At 43.1% G+C, this 18,830-nt stretch overlaps 2 protein-coding genes and 1 long non-coding RNA gene across 7 annotated transcripts in view; 2 read left to right on the forward strand and 1 right to left on the reverse strand.

The window, feature by feature from the left end:
- 4933417A18Rik (RIKEN cDNA 4933417A18 gene) overlaps positions 1 to 9,605 on the forward strand; it is a 31,814-nt gene extending 22,209 nt beyond the window's left edge. Inside the window, exons 4-6 of one of the 2 annotated variants that reach the window (XM_011244329.1) lie at positions 4,852 to 4,912; positions 6,326 to 6,637; positions 9,189 to 9,605. In XM_011244329.1, the coding sequence (XP_011242631.1) occupies positions 4,852 to 4,912; positions 6,326 to 6,351 (87 nt within the window). In that variant the 3' untranslated portion in view covers positions 6,352 to 6,637; positions 9,189 to 9,605. Of the gene's footprint in view, positions 1 to 4,851; positions 4,913 to 6,325; positions 6,638 to 9,188 lie in introns of those variants that run through there. The other variant, NM_025750.3, reaches the window with a different exon arrangement.
- On the reverse strand, positions 1 to 17,375 carry Eci3 (enoyl-Coenzyme A delta isomerase 3). Of its 3 annotated transcripts, XM_006516765.4 has the most exons (10): positions 17,141 to 17,375; positions 14,111 to 14,181; positions 13,788 to 13,886; positions 13,261 to 13,449; positions 10,248 to 10,317; positions 7,469 to 7,568; positions 6,368 to 6,488; positions 2,132 to 2,221; positions 1,459 to 1,602; positions 172 to 477 (listed from the first exon to the last, which is right to left on the reverse strand). In XM_006516765.4, exons 3-10 carry the CDS (start codon positions 13,863 to 13,865, stop codon positions 316 to 318), a joined length of 954 nt encoding a protein of 317 aa, XP_006516828.1. In that variant the 5' UTR covers positions 13,866 to 13,886; positions 14,111 to 14,181; positions 17,141 to 17,375; the 3' UTR covers positions 172 to 315. The 3 variants fall into 3 exon arrangements, with proteins under 3 accessions (NP_081223.1, XP_006516828.1, XP_011242645.1); NM_026947.4 differs by lacking the exon at positions 14,111 to 14,181 and having other exon boundaries at positions 1 to 477; positions 17,141 to 17,196; XM_011244343.3 differs by lacking the exons at positions 1,459 to 1,602; positions 14,111 to 14,181.
- The window catches only part of Gm16984, a 19,357-nt gene continuing 17,863 nt past the window's right edge, over positions 17,337 to 18,830 (forward strand). For both annotated transcript variants that reach the window (XR_873227.2, XR_003950704.1), the window contains exons 1-2: positions 17,337 to 17,470; positions 18,011 to 18,223. This is a non-coding gene — a long non-coding RNA (predicted gene, 16984). The remainder of the gene's footprint in view (positions 17,471 to 18,010; positions 18,224 to 18,830) is intronic.

Below are 18,830 nucleotides of genomic sequence, written 5' to 3' on the forward strand. Positions count from 1 at the left end.
AATTTTTTAGTATCATTTTTAATTAATTTTATTCATGAACTATAGGTTGTCTTTCCATTTTCTAGAGTTTTTCGGTATATCTCTTTGTTCAGAGATGTAAAGTTTCATTGTAGAGGTCTATCACCCTCTGGGTCAGGTCAATTCTAGCTATCCTGCATAAACTCATAAGGCTTTGTTTTATGGGAGTTTTTATTGGTCATAGCTGAGGCACTCTCCTCGTAACTGCTATGCTAGGAATAACAAGGGCACAGAGGAGTCTGTGTCATTGAAGCTCCTGAGACTGGGACTCTCAGTGCATGCCCGCTCTGGTGGTCTTCATAGCTTAGCCTTTGCCTTTCTGAACAGGAAGTTCCTGAGTGCCTTCGCATACTCCTCTCTCGGCATCCTTTCCAGGGCTGCAGCGCACTCTTCGGCATTCACGGTGTATAGCTTTTGTTTCTCATGTTTTCTGATTAACTCTTTGGAAATTCTCATCACCTGATGAGACAGGACCAACAATAATGTTAAAAGCTATTCAGACAGGAATGATATTACACTCTACCTTTTTGGTTTTGGTGCATGATCTCACTATGTGACCTTGGACAGTCTGAAACAAACTGTGTAGACCAGGCTGGCCCCAAACTCATAGGGATCCACCTTCCTCTCCATGTTAAGTGTTGGGCTTAAAGGTGTACATGTCTATTCCTGGTGAATTCTACTTTTTTTTTTAATTGTTTATTTGTGTGTATGGGTGTTTTGTCTGCTTATGTGTCTGTGCTTCGGGTGCATGCTGTGCCTACAGTGGCCAGAAGAGTAATGAATCTGGAGTTACAGATGTTCATGCTAGAAATTAAATAGGGTTCTCTGGAATAGCAGCTGGTGCTCTTGGCTGCTGCGCCATCTTTCCAGTCCTCAAGATATACATTACTGACTTCCTCTGCTTTAATGAACTGATCCCATTAAATCTTTGTGAGACATAAGTAATAGGACACCAACCAATAGAGATCACTCCAGTGAGTGTGAGGCAGGCCTGTTATTGTACATTTCTAAACAGCCTCATATGGACACAACAGCTTCTGGCTCCAGGATCACACACTCAACAGCAAGAATGTAAGAACAATAGCCACTAGCTGCTACTTACACACACAGAACTGCTATAGAGAGAGGATCTCCTAAATACAGTCAACCTCTCCACCTCCCACCTGAATTCCAAAGTAAAAGAGCTGGGTATCGACTGGCATCCTCCTGGGGCCATTCCTCTTTGCCTTAGTGGCACAGAAATGAAATGCCTATCTGGTAAGTTCTTAAAAATAAAAAAATCAAATTCCCAACATAATAGTAATTTAAAACTCCAAATCCAGATGTGATTTAAGCCAACTAGAGATATGTCATGTCTTTTTAGGATGTGCCCTCCTGAGGCACATTTTCCCCTTTGGAAATGGTTTCTATGGTCCCTGAAGGTAACACCCAAATACTAACGTTTGGCGAGAGCTTCGAATATGTTTTCAGCCTGGTCCAGACTTCTGTCTCAAAAGTGCTCTCAGGGAAAACTTCAGTGACAAGGCCTTGAGCCCAGGCCTCTCTTGCTGTGAGCTTCTTCCCAAAGAGAAGCATCTCAGCTGCCTGCAATGCAAAGCAAGAAGCGGCCTTAGCATGATAAGGGCTTCTGTTGACTCCAGAACAGCCCAGTTTCTGGAGACACAGATGTACTCATGGCTCCTGGGGTGGCTTGTCTTTCACAGGAATGGGGAAGCTGATGGCCTTGTCTGACTGGTTGTGCTAGTGTTGAGCTCTAAGGATGTGAATGAAGAGATACAGGCTTCTATTACAGTTTTATAGAAATATGAAAACTAAGGCTCATGGGAAAGTGTCCTCTTTACAGCTGCAATTTGCCTTTTAGAAACGTAAACACATTCCAAGGTCCTGTGCTGCCACCAGTGCTCCAGCTCTAGGTCACCCACTGCAGACACTGCTCCTACATAAGGAAGTATAGACAGTGGCCTGACCCTTCCCTTATCTCAGATTGCCCCTTAGCCTGGTTCTTCCATGTCACAGAACAAGGCATCATACTTAAAGCTGTGCCCAAGGGAAAGAAGACAGGGTACAGGTTTGCCTTGGCAGCATACTACATTTTAAGTTTTTTCTACGTTACCTTTGTTGGGCCCATTATCTTTGGAAACATGTATGTGGAGCATGCTTCCGGGATCTGGCTGAGTTGGCTGAATGGAGTATGAAACGTTGCCTAGTTGGGATGGGGGAAGAAAAAGAAATAACTTTTGATGATTATTTTAACGTCACAATTCGTGTGTGTGACGTGCACAAGTAGCCTAGACTCTTACCATTCCTACCATAGCCTCTCAAGTGCTCGAATGAACAGGAATGGATTACTATGCCCATCTCACTGTCCCTTTCTTTATCCTTTATCCTTTTATTTTTATGTTATGTGCATGGCCGTTTTGCTTGCATGTACTTCAGGGTACCACATATATGCAGTGACCATGGAGGCCATAAGAAAGTGTCAGATCCCTGCAGTTACAGATAGATGGTTGTGAGGCACCCTTTGAATGCTCAGAATTGAACTCAGGTCCTCTAGAGGAGCAGCCAATGCTCTTATTTGTGATAGTTCACTAGTGTGAGTGGGTGAAGATATTTAAACTAATATTATGTGTTATTCTGTATATACACAATTCATTTGTGTTTTGTCAATGTATTTTTATAAAGAGAAAACTATATAGCTATCACCAACTCCATTATCTCAGAACTGGAAAATCCACTTATGGGACTTTCTATCTATGTATCTATGTATCTATCTGTTCTATCTCTCTATCCGTCCTTTCTTTCTATCGTCCACATGCATCACTACCTTCTCTCTATCCCTGCTATTTTGCCCTGTTCTAGAACATTACATCCATGAAATCCTACATCCAACAGACCTTTGCTCTTGCTCCCTTAGGTTTGGGAGTCACCCATGCACTGCTGGGTGCTAGTAGCCTCTTTGTTGTTGCTGTCACTGTTGCTGTGTCATCATTTTTTGATCTGCATGCACTGTTTCCACTTTTATGGCTATTGTCAGCCAAGAGCCATAGACTTGCTTGATATAATACATGCAATTACCACTTGTCAATAATACCCCAATGAAGCCACCAAACAAATCTTTTTCCGGCTGAGTCAAAAAAGTAGTTGTGAATACTTCCATCCAGGTGTCCTGTTGGATGTACACTTTTAATTCTCATGGGATTCTCCTTGGAGTGGAATCACTGGTTGTGAGAAAAGTGTGTGCTTTTCTCAAAGAAGTTGCTGACCTCTTTCCCAGAGTGACTGCTGTGGACATCCCACAATGAGGAAGAAGAGCCCTACTGGGTCTATGCCTTTGCTCAACTTAATAGTCTAATCACATCACCATGTGTATGGTGGTGCCTCATATTTTCAGTTTCCATGACCTTTATGATAATTGATATGATATCATTATGACTAATGATGTTGAGAATATTTTTGTATACTTAATAACCACGGGAATAGCATCTTTAGTGAAACATACTAATATGTTTCCCACTATTTCTAAAATTAAATTATTTGCATCCTTTTTCTTGGATTCCTTACAGACACAGGTTACAAGTAAGTATCATGGAAAGATTTTTTTTTTTAAATACTGTCTGTGGCTTATATTTTCCTTTAAAAAAATAATGTTTGGATAAAGGGCCTTGCTGTCCAGCCCAGGCTGGCCTCAGTCTTAGAACAGTTCTTTTGCCTCAGTGTCCCAGAAGAGTACTGGAATTACAGGCAAAAGCTGTCATACCTCACTGGCTTTTTTTTTTTCTTCCTGAGCAGGGGTAGAGGTGAAGAAAGGTATACTAGGATTGCTCCCATATACCATTATAGACAGCATCGGCATCTACATCCAGTTCAAATGCATTGCATCTACCCACCTATTATCTACATATCTATGCTCTCTCTGTATCTCTGACTCTGACTCTGACTTTGTCTCTGTCTCTCTGTCTCTGTCTCTCTATCTCTGTCTCTCTCTCTGTCTCTCTGTCTCTCTCTCTCTCTCTCGTGTGTGTGTGTGTGTGTGTGTGTGTGTACACGCATGTGTGTGCATGAAGGTCAGAAGACAGAGTTGGTTCTCTCCTTCCACCATGTGGGTCCCAGGCTTTAAACCTGAGCCATCACACGAGGTAACACATTGGCCTTTGCTCGATGAGCTGTCTTGCCTGCTTCTTGGAGAAGCAGGCTATTTTAGATACTCTCTCATGGTTTAAAGAGCCATGCTGTCTCATTCCTTGTGTGCTATTTCTCCTCACTGCCCATTTTTACACTGGATTCTTAATCTATCGCTTTATACTTTAATAATATTTTGAAATGACCAGCTTTTGTTGGTGAATTGAACAATTGTTTTCTCAATCTTCCATTTGTCTCAGTTTTGCCCTAGAGGTCTCCTGCCTTCTTCAGATGCCACAATCAGTTTCAATATTGTGATTGAGATGATAAGCATGCTCAATTTTTCTATACTTAAGGAAACATTTTTTTTGGAGACAGGATCTTACTCTAGAGCCAGAAAGGGCTGGCCTCAAACTCATGACAAACTTCCTGCCTCATCTTTCAAAGTGCTGGGATTACAGGTATAAGCCTATACATGCTTCCTTTTTATATATATATATATATTTTGATGAATAAGGAATATTTTTGAAAGGAAATCACTGGTATAAGTAGACAAATGCTTAGATTAAATTTCCAATAGTAAGACATAGTATTTACTTTAATGTATATTTGTGAGAAACTATTATATATATATATATATATATATATATATATATATCATGTAAATAAAAACATAAGACACTCTCACTAATGTCACTTTTCTTTCCACCCCAGAAAACTTGGTCAAGAAAATGTACTTCAAAAGTACACTTAGAAAAAAGAGAATCAACAGTAGGTAAGGTGCCATAAACAGGTACATACAAACTTGACAACGAGCAGTTACTGCAATGCTTATTTGCAGAGATAGAATGGTGGGTGCAGTTAAGGGCTGAGGCTCTTGCAACAGACTGGTTAAAGTGGTTAAAGGCTTTGAGATAGTTCCTTATCCTCCCTGTCACAGGTTCCTCTATCTGTAAACCTAGTATGACCTCATAGGGTGCTGTGTGTATACTGTATAAAATGTGTATGCGTATAATGTGTATTAACAGAGTACTTTCACACTGTGAGCATGCAAACATTTATTTGAACAAATTTCAAACTCACATAGAAAAGCTGCATTTGGTGGTAGAAAAGCTACTAGCATGTTTAGCCCCTTGTTGTATTTAAGACCAGCAGTATCCATCACCGATAGATGGCATGGTGAAGGGTACCTTAATAGGGTCAAACGCAAGCCCCTTGTTCACTACAGTGTTTGTTTATGAGGTCAGTAAAAACCCAGGGAGTCTCTTCAGTGGTTAACCAGGAACCTTTAGCACCTCTTAAGGAGAAGGTGCCAGAAGAACCTGAGGGCTACTGGCCTATAATGCCAGGGTCAGTGTTCTGGGTTCAAGTGCTAAGACAACTGTCATCACATCCCTGTCTATAATAACACAACTCAGAAATGGCGTCGGGTTTCAGCAGTCGGGGGCCAGTGAGATTTAAGTGATGAGACCAAATGCTAGCACTGGTTTACAGCTGAGTGTTTTTTACCCCCAAATAATAAATTTCACAGTATGTATCTAAGGTTAAACAATATGCTACTATGAGATACATATAAGCAAACAGCCATTTTAGTGGAACCAGATAACTCACGTTGCCATACCCCAGCCATGGGTAGCCATAATATATCTATTAATTTGGCAAACTTCCTGGATATAGCCCACTAATATTGACTATAATCCTCACTCTGTACATTAGATCTGTTCGTCCTAGGCATCTGCTATATGCCTCCTCAGTCACATCACTCACTTAATAAAATGGTTCTTCTTTCCGTGCTCCCTCCCCCTCTCCGCCTCCCTCCCTTCCTCCCTCCCTCCCTCCCTCCCTCCCTCCCTCCCTCCCTCCCTCCCTCCCTCCTTTCCTTTCTCTCTCTAATGTTGCTGAGGATCCAACTCAGAGCCTTACTCACATTAGTTAAATGCTCCACTACTCATCAAAACCCTACTCTCAAGTTTTTTTAACTTAAATCTTTTTTCTTTGTATTTTGCCTACGTTCAAAATATTTTACTTTTGGCCATCACAGAGAAACACTCTAGTTAAGAACGAAAATTAAAATGTTAATTAATATAACTTAATCTTTCTAGGTGACTCTAGTTTGTGTTAAGTTGACAAAAACTAACCAGCATAACCATTAACTCCCATAATCTGTTTATTTCTCGCCACTACAAAGGAGAACCACAGGAGCTCCATAACTAGCTGGGAGTGGACTTACCCTGTCCGAAGCAAAGACAGCATCAAATAGTGCCAGGATGGTGACAGCGATTCCCACAGCTGGGCCATTTACTACTGCAACCAGAGGCTTCGGAAAGTCTATAAAACAGTTTACAAATTCCCTACAGAAATGGAAAGAGGAGAGCATTAAAGATTTCAAAGTAGCCCTACCTAACTATAGAAAAGATTATATAAATTAAAGTTGATGCCATGCCAAAGGACCACCTTCCGAGACTAAACCAAGATCCTTGTACATGGGGCCTAATGAAAGGTCAGACTATGATTCCTACAAGCTGAGCCTAACTCACACGCTTTTCTGGGCAGTGAGTTCAGGACCATGGTCCAGCTGTGACCCCAGAGATCATGGTGGGTGACTGAGTGCATGACCCCATATTCTAGCACAGGGAGAGTGAGAGACTCAGCAGACCTGGGAAGCTGAAGCCTCAGCCTGCTTTCTACAGCTCCAAGACTACTGCCAGGGTCTGGCCACCACTCACAGGCACTGTCTGTTCACACCACACACGAGAACTCGCCACACTCCCTCAGTTCTTTCTCACCTTACCCTTCCCAGTCAATCCCATGGAGAGGGAAGGATGAAGAAAGGGAATCTGATGGGGAACTGCAATGAAGTGCATCAGCACAGATGAGTGGGCATTTTATGGACGTGTTAAGAGTGAGCCCTTTGGGGGGTGGGAGACTGACGAGATGACTCATCATTTAAAACACCTGCCAATCAAGTAGGAGGACTGGAGTGAAGTCTGGATAAATTCTGGGTGGGTGTGGAGGCCTGCTTGTCCTTCTGGCCTCAGAAGGTGGAGATGGGAACCTAGAGCAAGCCAGCTAGCAAGACTAGCTGTATGGGTGAGGTTGATACTTGAGTGAACAGGTCTCAATAAATAAAGTGGAAAAGCAATAAAAGATGATTGTTTACCTAAGACCTGACACACATATTCATATTCATATTCATACTCATACACATACACATACACACCTGAGTTTACATAGATATAAAACGTGTACATACAGGTACACCATAAACACATATGGGAAAATGGAAAAAATAAGAATGAACTCTTTGGAATCAGATTAATGTCACTCTTACCTCAGTATCTTAGTAGACGTGGCTACTACGTCCTGTATTTCACCAGCGTCATTAATCAAGTTTTTTAGGTCATTCCCACTGCTGTAGTAGTCACCAGTTCCTGGGAATGGTACAATCAACACTTTAATGAACACACACCTTCAGTGGAAGGAACACTCCCTTCACCTAGCTACTCATTCTGAAGCTGCTGTGTACCTGCTGTGGGCAGGGCTCTGGGGCACACACTGGAAGCACACTGGTGAGTCTCATGAACACACAAGGGACTCGCAAGATGTGGGTGTTAAAGAACACAAGTGAATGGAGATTGTATGACTACATACAACATGGCAGATGGAACAGGGCTGGCCTATTGGGGGGATTAGGGCTGAGCTCACTCAGGAAGGGACAACAGAGACAGCTGGAGTGAGATCTGAAGGACAAGCAAGGCTGGCAGAGAGGAAACAGTGCAAACAAAGTTCTGTGTCTGAGGTCTCCGGGGTTTACATAACAGACTAAAAGAAGAGGCTCCAGGGCTGAAGCAGAGAAAGAAGTGGGTACAGAGAGAGATGCTGTACTTAACATGAGTACATAGACTGTGTGGGGCTGTCCACAGTAAGAACTGTTGTCTCTGTTAAGAGCCACAGAAGGTGTGTGTTTATTAAAGTATAGATTGCCTACCATGAAATGGGTACTTCTTTTTTTTAATTAGATATTTTCTTTATTTACATTTCAAATGTTATCTCCTTTCCTAGTTTCCCCTCCGAAAATCCCCTATCCCCTCCCCACTCCTCCTGCTCCCTAATTCACCCACTCCCATTCCTGGTCCTGGCATTCCCCTATATTGGGACATAGAGCCTTCACAGGACCAAGGGCCTCTCCTCCCATTGATGACCGAGTAGGCCATCCTCTGCTACATATATACTAGAGCTGCAAGTTCCATCATGTGTTTTCTTTGATTGGTAGTATAGTTCCAAGGAGCTCTGGGGCTACTGGTTAGTTCATATTGATGTTCCTCCTATAAGGCTTCAGACCCCTTCAGCTCCTTGGGTACTTTCTCTGGCTCCTTCATTGGGGACCTTGTGCTCTGTCCAATGGATGACTGTGAACATCCACTTCTGTATTTGCCAGGCACTAGCAGAGCCCCTCAGGAGACAGCTATATCAGGCTCCTGTCAACAGGTTTTTGTTGGCATCTGCCTAGTGTCTGGGTTTGGTGGTTGTTTATGGGATGAATCCCCAAGTGGGGGCAGTCTCTGGATGGTTGTTCCTTCAGGCTCAGCTCCAAACTTTGCCTCTGAAACTCCTTCTATGGGTATTTTGTTCCCAAAATGGATACTTCTTAATAAGTTTTATTTTGAGAAGGGGTCTCAAGAAGCCCAGGTTGGCTTCAAATTCTCAATGTCACTGAGGGTGACTATTAGCTGCTGATTTCTTGTCCCCACTTGCGGATCACCAGTACTTTAAGTCCTGTGCCACCATGCCCAAGCTGGTGATCAAATCTAGGGCTTCTTACATGATAGGCAAGCACTCTAGCTCAGGCTATTATCGTAGCACCATTAAATACTTTTGATAACTGTAAAAACTGGAGTGATCCCAGGCCAAAACAAGACACAGTGGATCCCCCTTATCCTCTGGGGAAATATTCCAAGATGGTCCATAAATCCCCAAGACATGGGATGGTACTGGGCTTTAAAGTATGTATTGTGCTTTTTTCCTTTCTAATTGATTCTCTCTGTTTTCAGGTTTTACATCTATGGAGTCAAGCAACAGAAAACATTTGAAGACAAACAAACAAATACATCTGTACTGAATATTCACAGACTTTTTTCCTTATGACTGCTCACTTCTAAACAATGTGATGGATTCTGACATAGCATTCACACATAGCATAGTGTGTTAAGCACTGTAAGACACCCAGAGTGAGCTTAACGTAGACGGAGTGTGTGAGCCTTCATGTAAATGCGACATGATTTTACACAGGGAGCATGTGTGTGTAAAGTCCTCTGTTGATGAGAGTCACGGAGCTACATCCCAGAAGATGCTGAGGGAGACTGTACACACACACCTGTGACAAAGTTCACTATGTAGGCTGAGTAAGATATTTACAACAACAAACTTTAAAAGTAACAATATACCATGTAAGATCTGTTGAAAACATACTGCCAATTCTCTAGAAACTTCTTCTTATTTCTAGACCAAGGGTGATGACACATAACTGAAATTCTGCAACACAAAACTACAGAGAGAAACATTCAGTCAAGGGGCTACTACTGTACTAACACCTCAGAGTGTTCCAGACATTTTCTTTTTCTAGCCCTGCCAACCCAGCTGCCCTAGAGAAGTTAACTTTCAGACTCTGTCAACAGAGTATAACTTCGGTTCAATACCATAGAACTCACATGAGTTGAACCAAACAACATCTACTCTTATTTTGACAATTTTGCTGAACCTTGTTTTAAAACCTCCTCTATATGTTTGTGTATATCAAGCTGTGACTTCTTTTCATTGTTTAGGAGAATCTATGGCTAAACAAAAGCTCTCCATTCATTTGTGGACAGCTGAGTTGTTTTCTGTCTTGACCCTTGTGACAGTTACAATAAGCTTCACTGTGCCAGTCAAGTTGAGAAATATGATTTATCATAATTATATAACAGTACTTGTCTTACATCCATGATATTATGGTACATTATAAATTAGACCGGTGCATACTGGAAAAGACTTTCAAGCAATATTGGTCAGTTCCTTGCATAGTAAGAGACTCCCGAAAGTAGAAATTGAGTAAGTCTGATTAAGTGTCTTACCTGTGAAAACAGTTATGACTGAGTTATCCGTGCTGGCATTTTTAAGTGCATGCATAATATCCAGATACATCTACATGAATGAAAAGGCAGAAGAAAGAACAAGGAAAATGAGATCCATCATCCAGGGAGTGGAGCCACTGTATCAGTTTGAAAGCCTTCTCTTGACACAGCGATAAACAGTCTTAGAGATTGTATTGATACCACAACAAAGGCTTCACGAGAGGATTTCCGTTCCCCTGACAACTCCAGGGTGCACATGATGCACAGGTGCTATGGCAGATGTACTAATAACCACTGTGATGGTTTGTGTATGCTCAGCCCAGGGAGTGGTACCATTAAGTGTGGCCTTTGTTTGCGTAGGTGTAGCCTTTTTTGGAGTAGGCATGGCACTCTGGGTGTTGACTTTAAGGCCCTCATCCTAGCTGCCTGCAAGCCAGTATTCTGCTAGCAGCCTTCAGATGAGGATGTAGAACTCTCAGCTCCTCTCACGTCATGCTTGCCTGGATGCTGCTGTATTCCCGCCTTGGTGATACTGGATTGAATCTCTGAACCTATAAGCCAGCCCCACTTAAAAGCTGTCCTTATAAGAGTTGTCTTGGTCATGGTGTCTGTTCACAGCAGTTAAAACCCTAACCAAGACAACCACTTTGTTCAAAAAGTGAACGAGAGAGAGGGTGGTAGGGTTGTGGGGTGGAGTGCTTTGGCTTTGTGGCTGGACAGTTACTATGCTCAACAGGGATGGATGGGTAAGGCCAGGGCATGGCCAGTACACAGCTTGCTAGAACTCTTGAGGTTGCCTCCAGCAGCAAATGAGAAGGAAGGCTGAGAAAACTGTCCCTGGAACAGCATCTTAGCTGTGGCTTCAAGAAAGGGTAAGTGTCCTGGCAGTGTGGGAAGTGACAATTAAGGCCAGAGGCAGGATTCCTGAGACACACTGTGCTGGGTACAAGGGCATTGTCCTCTGAACATTTCTGAAAGTTTTGCTATACTTTTCATATGTTCTCAAAATTGGTATAGGTTTTACTTTAATAAAATTCAATATGGGAAAGAGTGATGGTGAGGGTGGGTATTTATAAAGATACTGGAAAAGTAAAAGTATGTAAAATGATGTGACTGTTTCCTGAAAGGCAGGAGATGAGAAATCATTCCTGAGAACCACAGTAAAGGAGACACAGCAGCCAAGGTGACTGACTAGAACCAGGGAAGCAATGGGTCCCTGTTGATTCTCCTGCTTACCAGCTGTAAGAACTTACCTAGTTACTTCCTAACCTGCTGAACTAATTTGCCCAATAATGATGACAGGGTCCTCTCTGAAGGAAGGGCAGAACTCTACAGTTGCATGAGTGAAAGTAGTAATTACACAGAAGTGACTTAGGGCAAACACACAAACTTCTCAAGATTAAATGCTGGTGTATTGGTTGGAAGGAGCATGCGCAACTTTACAAGATTCTTAACATTTCAAATTAGCACAGGGTCCCACACTGAAGATGGCAACCTGCCACGCATTCTGGTTGAGTCAGCTTGACAGGCTGTGAAGCCTAAAAGCCACTCATGAGGCAGAGAGTTTCAATGAAGCTCACCTCCTGGAGTTTATCCATATACTCATACTCTATTCCCGAGTTAGTCTGGTGTATGGATCTATGAGCTCTCTTTTAATATTTTATTATAAATGCCTTTTAAGATTAAATTCTGTTATAGTCTCCCCAGTGTTCCAAGATCCCAGAAGCTGCCAAGCTTATAATCCTGTGAGAAGGCAGTAAGGAAGTTAACCTATTCAGTAACTAATTAAGCATTACAATAGACAGAGCCAGTGGCTCAACTGGTCTGCAGAAAGAGCCAGGGAATCTCACTGAGATAGAAATCTTCAGTACAGGTGACATTGCATATTAGAAGCAAGTTGGTAAATTCTTCTGACAAATGGAGATTCTTCAGTTACTTAAAAGTTACACTAATATAAGAATTTAGCAAGGCCTAGGAAATTAGGGGGGTTGTGATATTGCATTATTCTTGAGGTCTGCCAAGAGCAGAGCCCCCTGGTGCTAGCCTTCACAAGGTTCAAAGTTATAACACTAGAGTGTGAAATCCTTGCCTGTCACTAAGCTGATCCTAGGCAGGACTGCTTTATCGTTTCTGTAAACATTTACCTGGTTCCTGTAAATCCTTTTGAAGTCATTCCTTTGTTTTGTACCTGGTAACTTCAATGTACCTTGCCTACTGTGACATCCAACCCCTTGTATTCTCTGGACTATAAAAAGTTTGATGCTCGACCTGTCAAATACATTCAGATTCTACACAACCTCTCCTGTGTACATCTGTCTGTCATCTCATCCAATGCTTTGCCCACCTGCGACTAGAGACCCGTTCCACGCAGACATAGGGACCCAGAGGGTCTGCGGCAGCAACCTTTATTCTCCAGTTCAGCTCCAAGCATCTGATAAGTGCCCATTATCAAGGAGGAGGGCTCCAGTGATTAACTAATTATCAATGCAGTTCAAGGGGGAATTTAAAATTGCCCAGTGAAATGGCACATTCAAAGAGGGCTATTAATAATGCTATGCTGATGATGACTTCCCTCTCCTCTCATGTCCTCCCCTGCTCCTCCTCTCTTTTCCTCTTCCCTTCCTTATCTTCTTCTCTTCCCCTGTCTCTTCTTTTACAATGTTTTACTCCTCCCCCAGCTTCTTGTACAGAATAGGGTTCACAAGCCCAGGAAAGCACAGAAGACAGTGACATGACACTCTGGGGAGGATTCTTCTCCTTTAGGCCTGCCTCAGTGCGTCTTCACTGAGACTGACTTAATTGACTCATGCTTCCATTCACAGCAAAGCTTCATTGCCTCGTGGACATGTAGAACCTACTGGAAACTCACAGGTTGTAAAACAACACCCAAATGAAGCCAAATGCTCTAATATTCTTCCACAAAAATAGAAATAATGCTGAAATTCTACAGTTACACAAGTGAAAGAAATAGAAGTAAAGAAAAATGTATCCAGTCCCTGGGCAGGAGCATCACCTGGAAGGATATGGCATTCTTTTTGGTGGGCCGATTGAACGTGATCTTTGTGATGCCATCTTCAGAAGTTACCAGGATGTCTTTGGACTCCCGGGCTTTCTCATCAGCTCCACGCTTTCCCTGGCTCGGGGCTTCAGATGAGGAACTCAAACTGGATACGAGATCCACATAGTTCTTCCTGGCAGTTTCCTGAAGAGTAGATGGCCAAGTCCTTCAGCCTTCATAATAAGCAATTTGAGAAGCATACTGTGCAATAAAAACCACTATGCAACAAAGAGCAGGGGATCTGATTCAATAAAGGAACATCATGAGTCCAGTAGTAATGGGTGAAATGACCCATATGTGTAATTCCAGCCACTGGGAGGCAGAGGCAGGAGGATTGTTGAGTTCAAGGTTAATTTAGGTACAATAGTGAGGGGGGAAAAATCCAAAAAATTTCAAGCTCATTGATAAGAGATTTAGTGGAAACAATAAAAAGTTTCTAGTGACTTTTGAATGGTCTAGTTAATAACAATAAACAAACGTACCTTGGGTAGGCTGCCCAGGGCATTTCTTGCATCCCACGTGGCTTTGTTGACAAAGTTAAACACACCAGGCTTAGGCATATTACAGGGTCCTTCTGTGGCCTATAGAGAGCACAGCAGTGATCAATATGCAATATGCAAGAGAAATCCTTTGAGAGAGTGACTCTAAAAACACTAAGGTTCAACAATTTTGAATTTGTGATCACAGCTTTCATAGGAAGTAAAAATACTGAGTCAGTTTTCAAAAGTCAAGGGACATTTGGAAGTCTGCAGTATGTCTTGAACTCTATGGGGACAGAACTAGAAATTTAATGGTAAAGTGTTACCTGCTCAACAGGGCTGTAGCTGTTGCAGGTAGGGGTGGGGTCTTATAGTTCCTGGTCCTCAGGAAGATCGTCTGAGGATCAAGTCAGGGAATAAAAAGAAAACTAATGTTATTAGAGGGGTAGGTAGGGGGAATAAAATACCTCACTCAGCTACTTTTCAGAAATAATTTTAAAACAATTTAAATTAAAAAAAAATGTTTGGAGTCAGGGTTTCTCTGTGTAGTCCAAGCTGTCCCAAAACTGGTTGAAACTGGTTACAGACCTGAACTCACAGAGTTCTACCTGCCTCAGGCTCTGGATATCTGGGATTAAAAGTGTAACCCACCAAAGCCTGGCTTAGATTTTGTAATAGAGTTAGTTAACGGAGGACAAAGGAGGCCTTGGAAACCACAGGAGCTGGAGGCTCTGAGTTCACACCAAGTTGCGCTAGAATGGAGGACCTGGGATTTCACAGTGAACCAAGGTCATGGTCTTATCACTTTTGTCTTTCCCTTTCAACCGCCTTCCCTTCTGATGTAAATAACAAGGCTGGAGAATGCAGAGGTGGGGAGGGTGTCTTCATGATCACCTCAGTTCAATAATCCACCAGAAAGGGTCATGGTAGCCCTGAAAGCTGTGGTCTTCACAGTTACAGTTAAACTAAACAAGCCCAGGTCAAAAGCTCACAGGACAGAGTTCAGAGGACAAGCCAGTGTGTCTTCTATTGTCCTCTTTCCAGGAACTCCTAGATTGATTAGTCCATGACAGGAAAGCACAGACACCTGCCAACAAAGAAGCTCTTTCTGGGTTCAGACTCTAACATATAGACAACTTTGCCTAACCTAATGCCACCCTGGCCTGAAAATCCACAACTAGACTCTCCCTGCATGCAAAGGACAGCAAGCAGGACAGGTCACGGGTCAGAGAATACCTCCCAGCTGCTGAGGGCAAAGACTTTTTGGGCAAGTAAAATTCTTGGCTGTTCACACTCATGACAGTCATCTAGTAGAAAATTAAACAATGATAAAGGAGGTCAGGGTAACAGATACACCAGGGATGTTTCCAACATTACACCTTTCTCAATATTATAACAGTTTCCAAACATCCACAAAAAATGAGTTACAACAGGCAATTAATCCAATTGAAACTTATTAAAATTGATAACGTACTTATCTTCTTCCGTGCTTATGGCATGAAATCTAAAACATCCCACACACCACTCACTGTACTTCAGCTTTGAATATTTACTATGCATTTTTTTAAAAGTACAAACACTTTATGATGTTGCCAATGGCACCATTAATAATGACCTCCATATTGCTCTTATCTAGCAACTAAATGATAGTTGCTAAAACTCAGCCCATATTCAACTTTTTCCAGTTGTCCCAAAATATCTTCTCTGTGGATTTATTCTAATCAGAGGGGAATCGAGCAATGGACCAAACATCTGACTGCTAAATCTTTTACATTTTTTCAGGAGAGATACTTGGGGCTACCTTGTACTTTAACAGTATTTCAAGGCCTAACTCTAATAGAAACAGCAAAACAAACCAAAGCCTGCATGCATGCATCTCGTGTATGTATATATGTATGATATGTATGTATGTATGTATACCAGGGGCATGCCTTGTGACCACAGAGGTCTGAAACTAGAGTTAAGAGACAGCTAACATTGAAAATGTAAATAAGGAAAATACCTAATTTTAAAAAAATGTGAAACACCTCACAAATAGCAAGATGACAAATAAATAAATAAATAAATAAATAAAAACAGGAAAAAAAAAAGAGACAGCTAACTGCAACCCTATAGGTGGAACAACAATATGAACTAACCAGTACCCCGGAGCTCTTGTCTTTAGCTGCATATGTATCAAAAGATGGCCTAATAGGCCATCAGTGGAAAGAGAGGCCCATTGGACTTGCAAACTTTATATGCCCCAGTACAGGGGAATGCCAGGGCCAAAAAGGGGAAGTGGGTGGGTAGGGGGGTGGGGGGTATAGGGGACTTTTGGTATAGCATTGAAAACGTAAATGAGCTAAATACCTAATAAAAAAATGGAAAAAAAAAAGTAGGGTTGAAGGTGCTGAGAACCAATCCTGGATCCTCTTAGAGGAGCAGTAAGCACTTACTGCTGAGCTGTCTCTCCAGCCCACACATTTTTTTTTTTTTTTTAAACAATGTCAGATCTCAGGCTTACATTGCTTATCTAGTGCATAGAGTCTTAGCTGTACTTCGTTGCCTGGGTCCTCCATCTCAAGTCTCACTTGGTTCATTGCATTTTCAAAGTCCTGCTGACTGACTCTCGGCTTTGGTCTATCCAGGTTCACCTGAGCCACTGGTAACCTGAAGACCTGCAGAGACTACAAACACTGGTTTCTATTTGTTCCTTGCCCTTCATTTCTGCAGCAGGATTGCCGATTTGTCCCAAACCCTACAGAGCAAAATGCCATAGTTATATTCTCTCTCTGCTGTCCCAATAATCTAGTTTCAAATGATCACTGAATAAAATCTGTCTACAGATTACAGATTTTTTTCCTCTACATTTTATTTGAATTTGACAAGGGTTATTCCAAGGAGAGAGAAAAAAAAAGACGTTGTAAAATGTAAAGGCTCATTTAAAGCAAATTTATTCAAATGGAGTGTAGGTTTAGATTTTTGAGTTACCTCTCTCAACTAGGTCAACCAATTGCTTGAAACCCACGCTGGTGATAAGGGATTACGCATCTGCTGCGCTCCACTTAGCTAGCAATTGGTGCTTGGACAAAGTGTCACCTTCGCCAAGGCACTGTCTCCCTTAGGAAGTCGCCTGCAAGCCTGAGTGCTTTGGTGACATGAGGTCGCTGCTAGTCCAGGCTTTCTAGGCGGCCTGAGCACATCCATTCGTACAAGACAGGCGAGGTCACTCTTTAGAGCTCTCTCGCTGGGAAACCGTCAAAGCAATATCCTTCTGTCCTGCTAGCCAGACCAGATGACAGAGCGGGGCGGCTCCGCGGGCCCGCGACAAACCTCGCTGGAGACTTTGGGCCAGACAGTAGAGGCTGCAAGCTTACCTAGGACACCAGCACCGCGTACTCTTCTGCTCAAGGAAGGAAGTTAAAGCCAGCCTTGAGGACAAACAGAGCCGAGACGCTTAAGAATGGGTGGAATCGGTGGGAGGAACTGGGCAGGGGGCGGATCCAGAAGTGAATCCTGAGTGGAACGAAAGACTCCAGGAACAGAGGAAGGCAGAGGAAAAGTGAGACTGGGGGCGTGGTCTGAGTTGGGCCCGAGAAGGTTTCAGGGATGGGCACTTGGTTGAGGAAGCAGAAGCATGGCGCATGACTCTGGCCGCAGAGGACAAGGAGCTTTGGGCAGAGAAGGGCCTATGGGTGCAGAGTTCAGTGAGTGAGCTCTGGGAATTGGGTTCAAAGAACAAGGTGCAGGGGATTGGATGCAGAGGGTAGGGTGCGGGGCTTTGGGGTAGGAGGCAGAGAACCGGGTGCTGGGCAGAGAGGGGAGGGTGCTGAACGTAGCCGATAATGGACTTCCCCGCAGAGTGCTGGGTGCAGGGGCACACACCATGGTGTTCAGCTTTTTGCTTTTTATTTTAAAACATTTGTTTCGAGGCAAAAATCTCACGATAAATTGCCTCACTTAAACTTTGCTGATCCTTCTGTCTCTCTGCCTGTTAAGTGCTTGGATTACCGTGGACATCCCAACCTATTTTCGTTTAGAATTGGGGTGCCCAGCCTCTCTGGGTTTCTGCAGCCCATGGTTTCTCAGTCCAGACAGTGTTTTACGTGGGAAATCTCTGACCGTTGGTTCCATTCTCCCGTTGTGATCCTGCTCTCCAGAGCAGGTCTCTTAGGACTATTTCTGACTAGCAATTTGTTCAGCCCTTGCCTGCTGTTTATTAAACACCATTTTTCATCTCCGGACAGTCTGCTTGACAGGAGTGAACCGTTGAAACCCACGCTGGTGATAAGGGATTACGCATCTGCCGCGCTCCGCTAACTAGCAATTGGTGCTTGGACAAAGTGTCACCTTCGCCAAGGCACTGTCTCCCCAAGGAAGTCGCCTGCAAGCCTGAGTGCTTTGGTGACATGAGGTCGCTGCTAGTCCCGTGTGTTTCCACCTGTGACAACGACTTTGGGGTCAGTTGCCACCTTTTCTGTAAGCTGTCAGAAGGGTTAACTCTGGCTCTATGCTTCCAGGTATTTCTTTTACAGTAAGCCACAGCTCAAGCAAAGGAATTGGAACTTCCTTGAATTGAATTGAAAGCACCAGGGAAAGTGGTACCAAGGTGACTGTGATATCCCGCTGTGTAATTGCCGGGGAGGGACCTATTATGACTCTGTTAGGCACAAAGGACTTTGTACTCTTCATTCTCCCTCCTGTATCCTGCTTCGGTTTAGTGGTGCTGCTCATCTATGAAACTGGAAGAGAACGGACCGCTCCCCACCCCCAACCCCTTTCCTTCCCTCTCCTCTCCTCCCCTCCTTCCCTCTCCTTCCATGTCCTCTCCTCTCCTTTCCCTCTCACCCATCCCCTCTCCCCCTCCCTCCCCTCCTCTCCTTCCATCTCCTCTTCTCTTGTCTCTTGTCTTCAACCATTTTTTTCTCTCTCACCTGTAACCTCAGATTTTCTTCCTGCACCCTAGTTCCCCCAAAAACACTTCGGAGGCTTATCTATTTATGAGTAAATGCCTAAGCCATAAGCTTCAGCTTGTTCCCCAACAAGCTCATATTTTATATTAACCAG

This window comes from Mus musculus, chromosome 13, assembly GCF_000001635.26.
Source record: "Mus musculus strain C57BL/6J chromosome 13, GRCm38.p6 C57BL/6J".
Classification (NCBI taxonomy): Eukaryota; Metazoa; Chordata; class Mammalia; order Rodentia; family Muridae; genus Mus; species Mus musculus.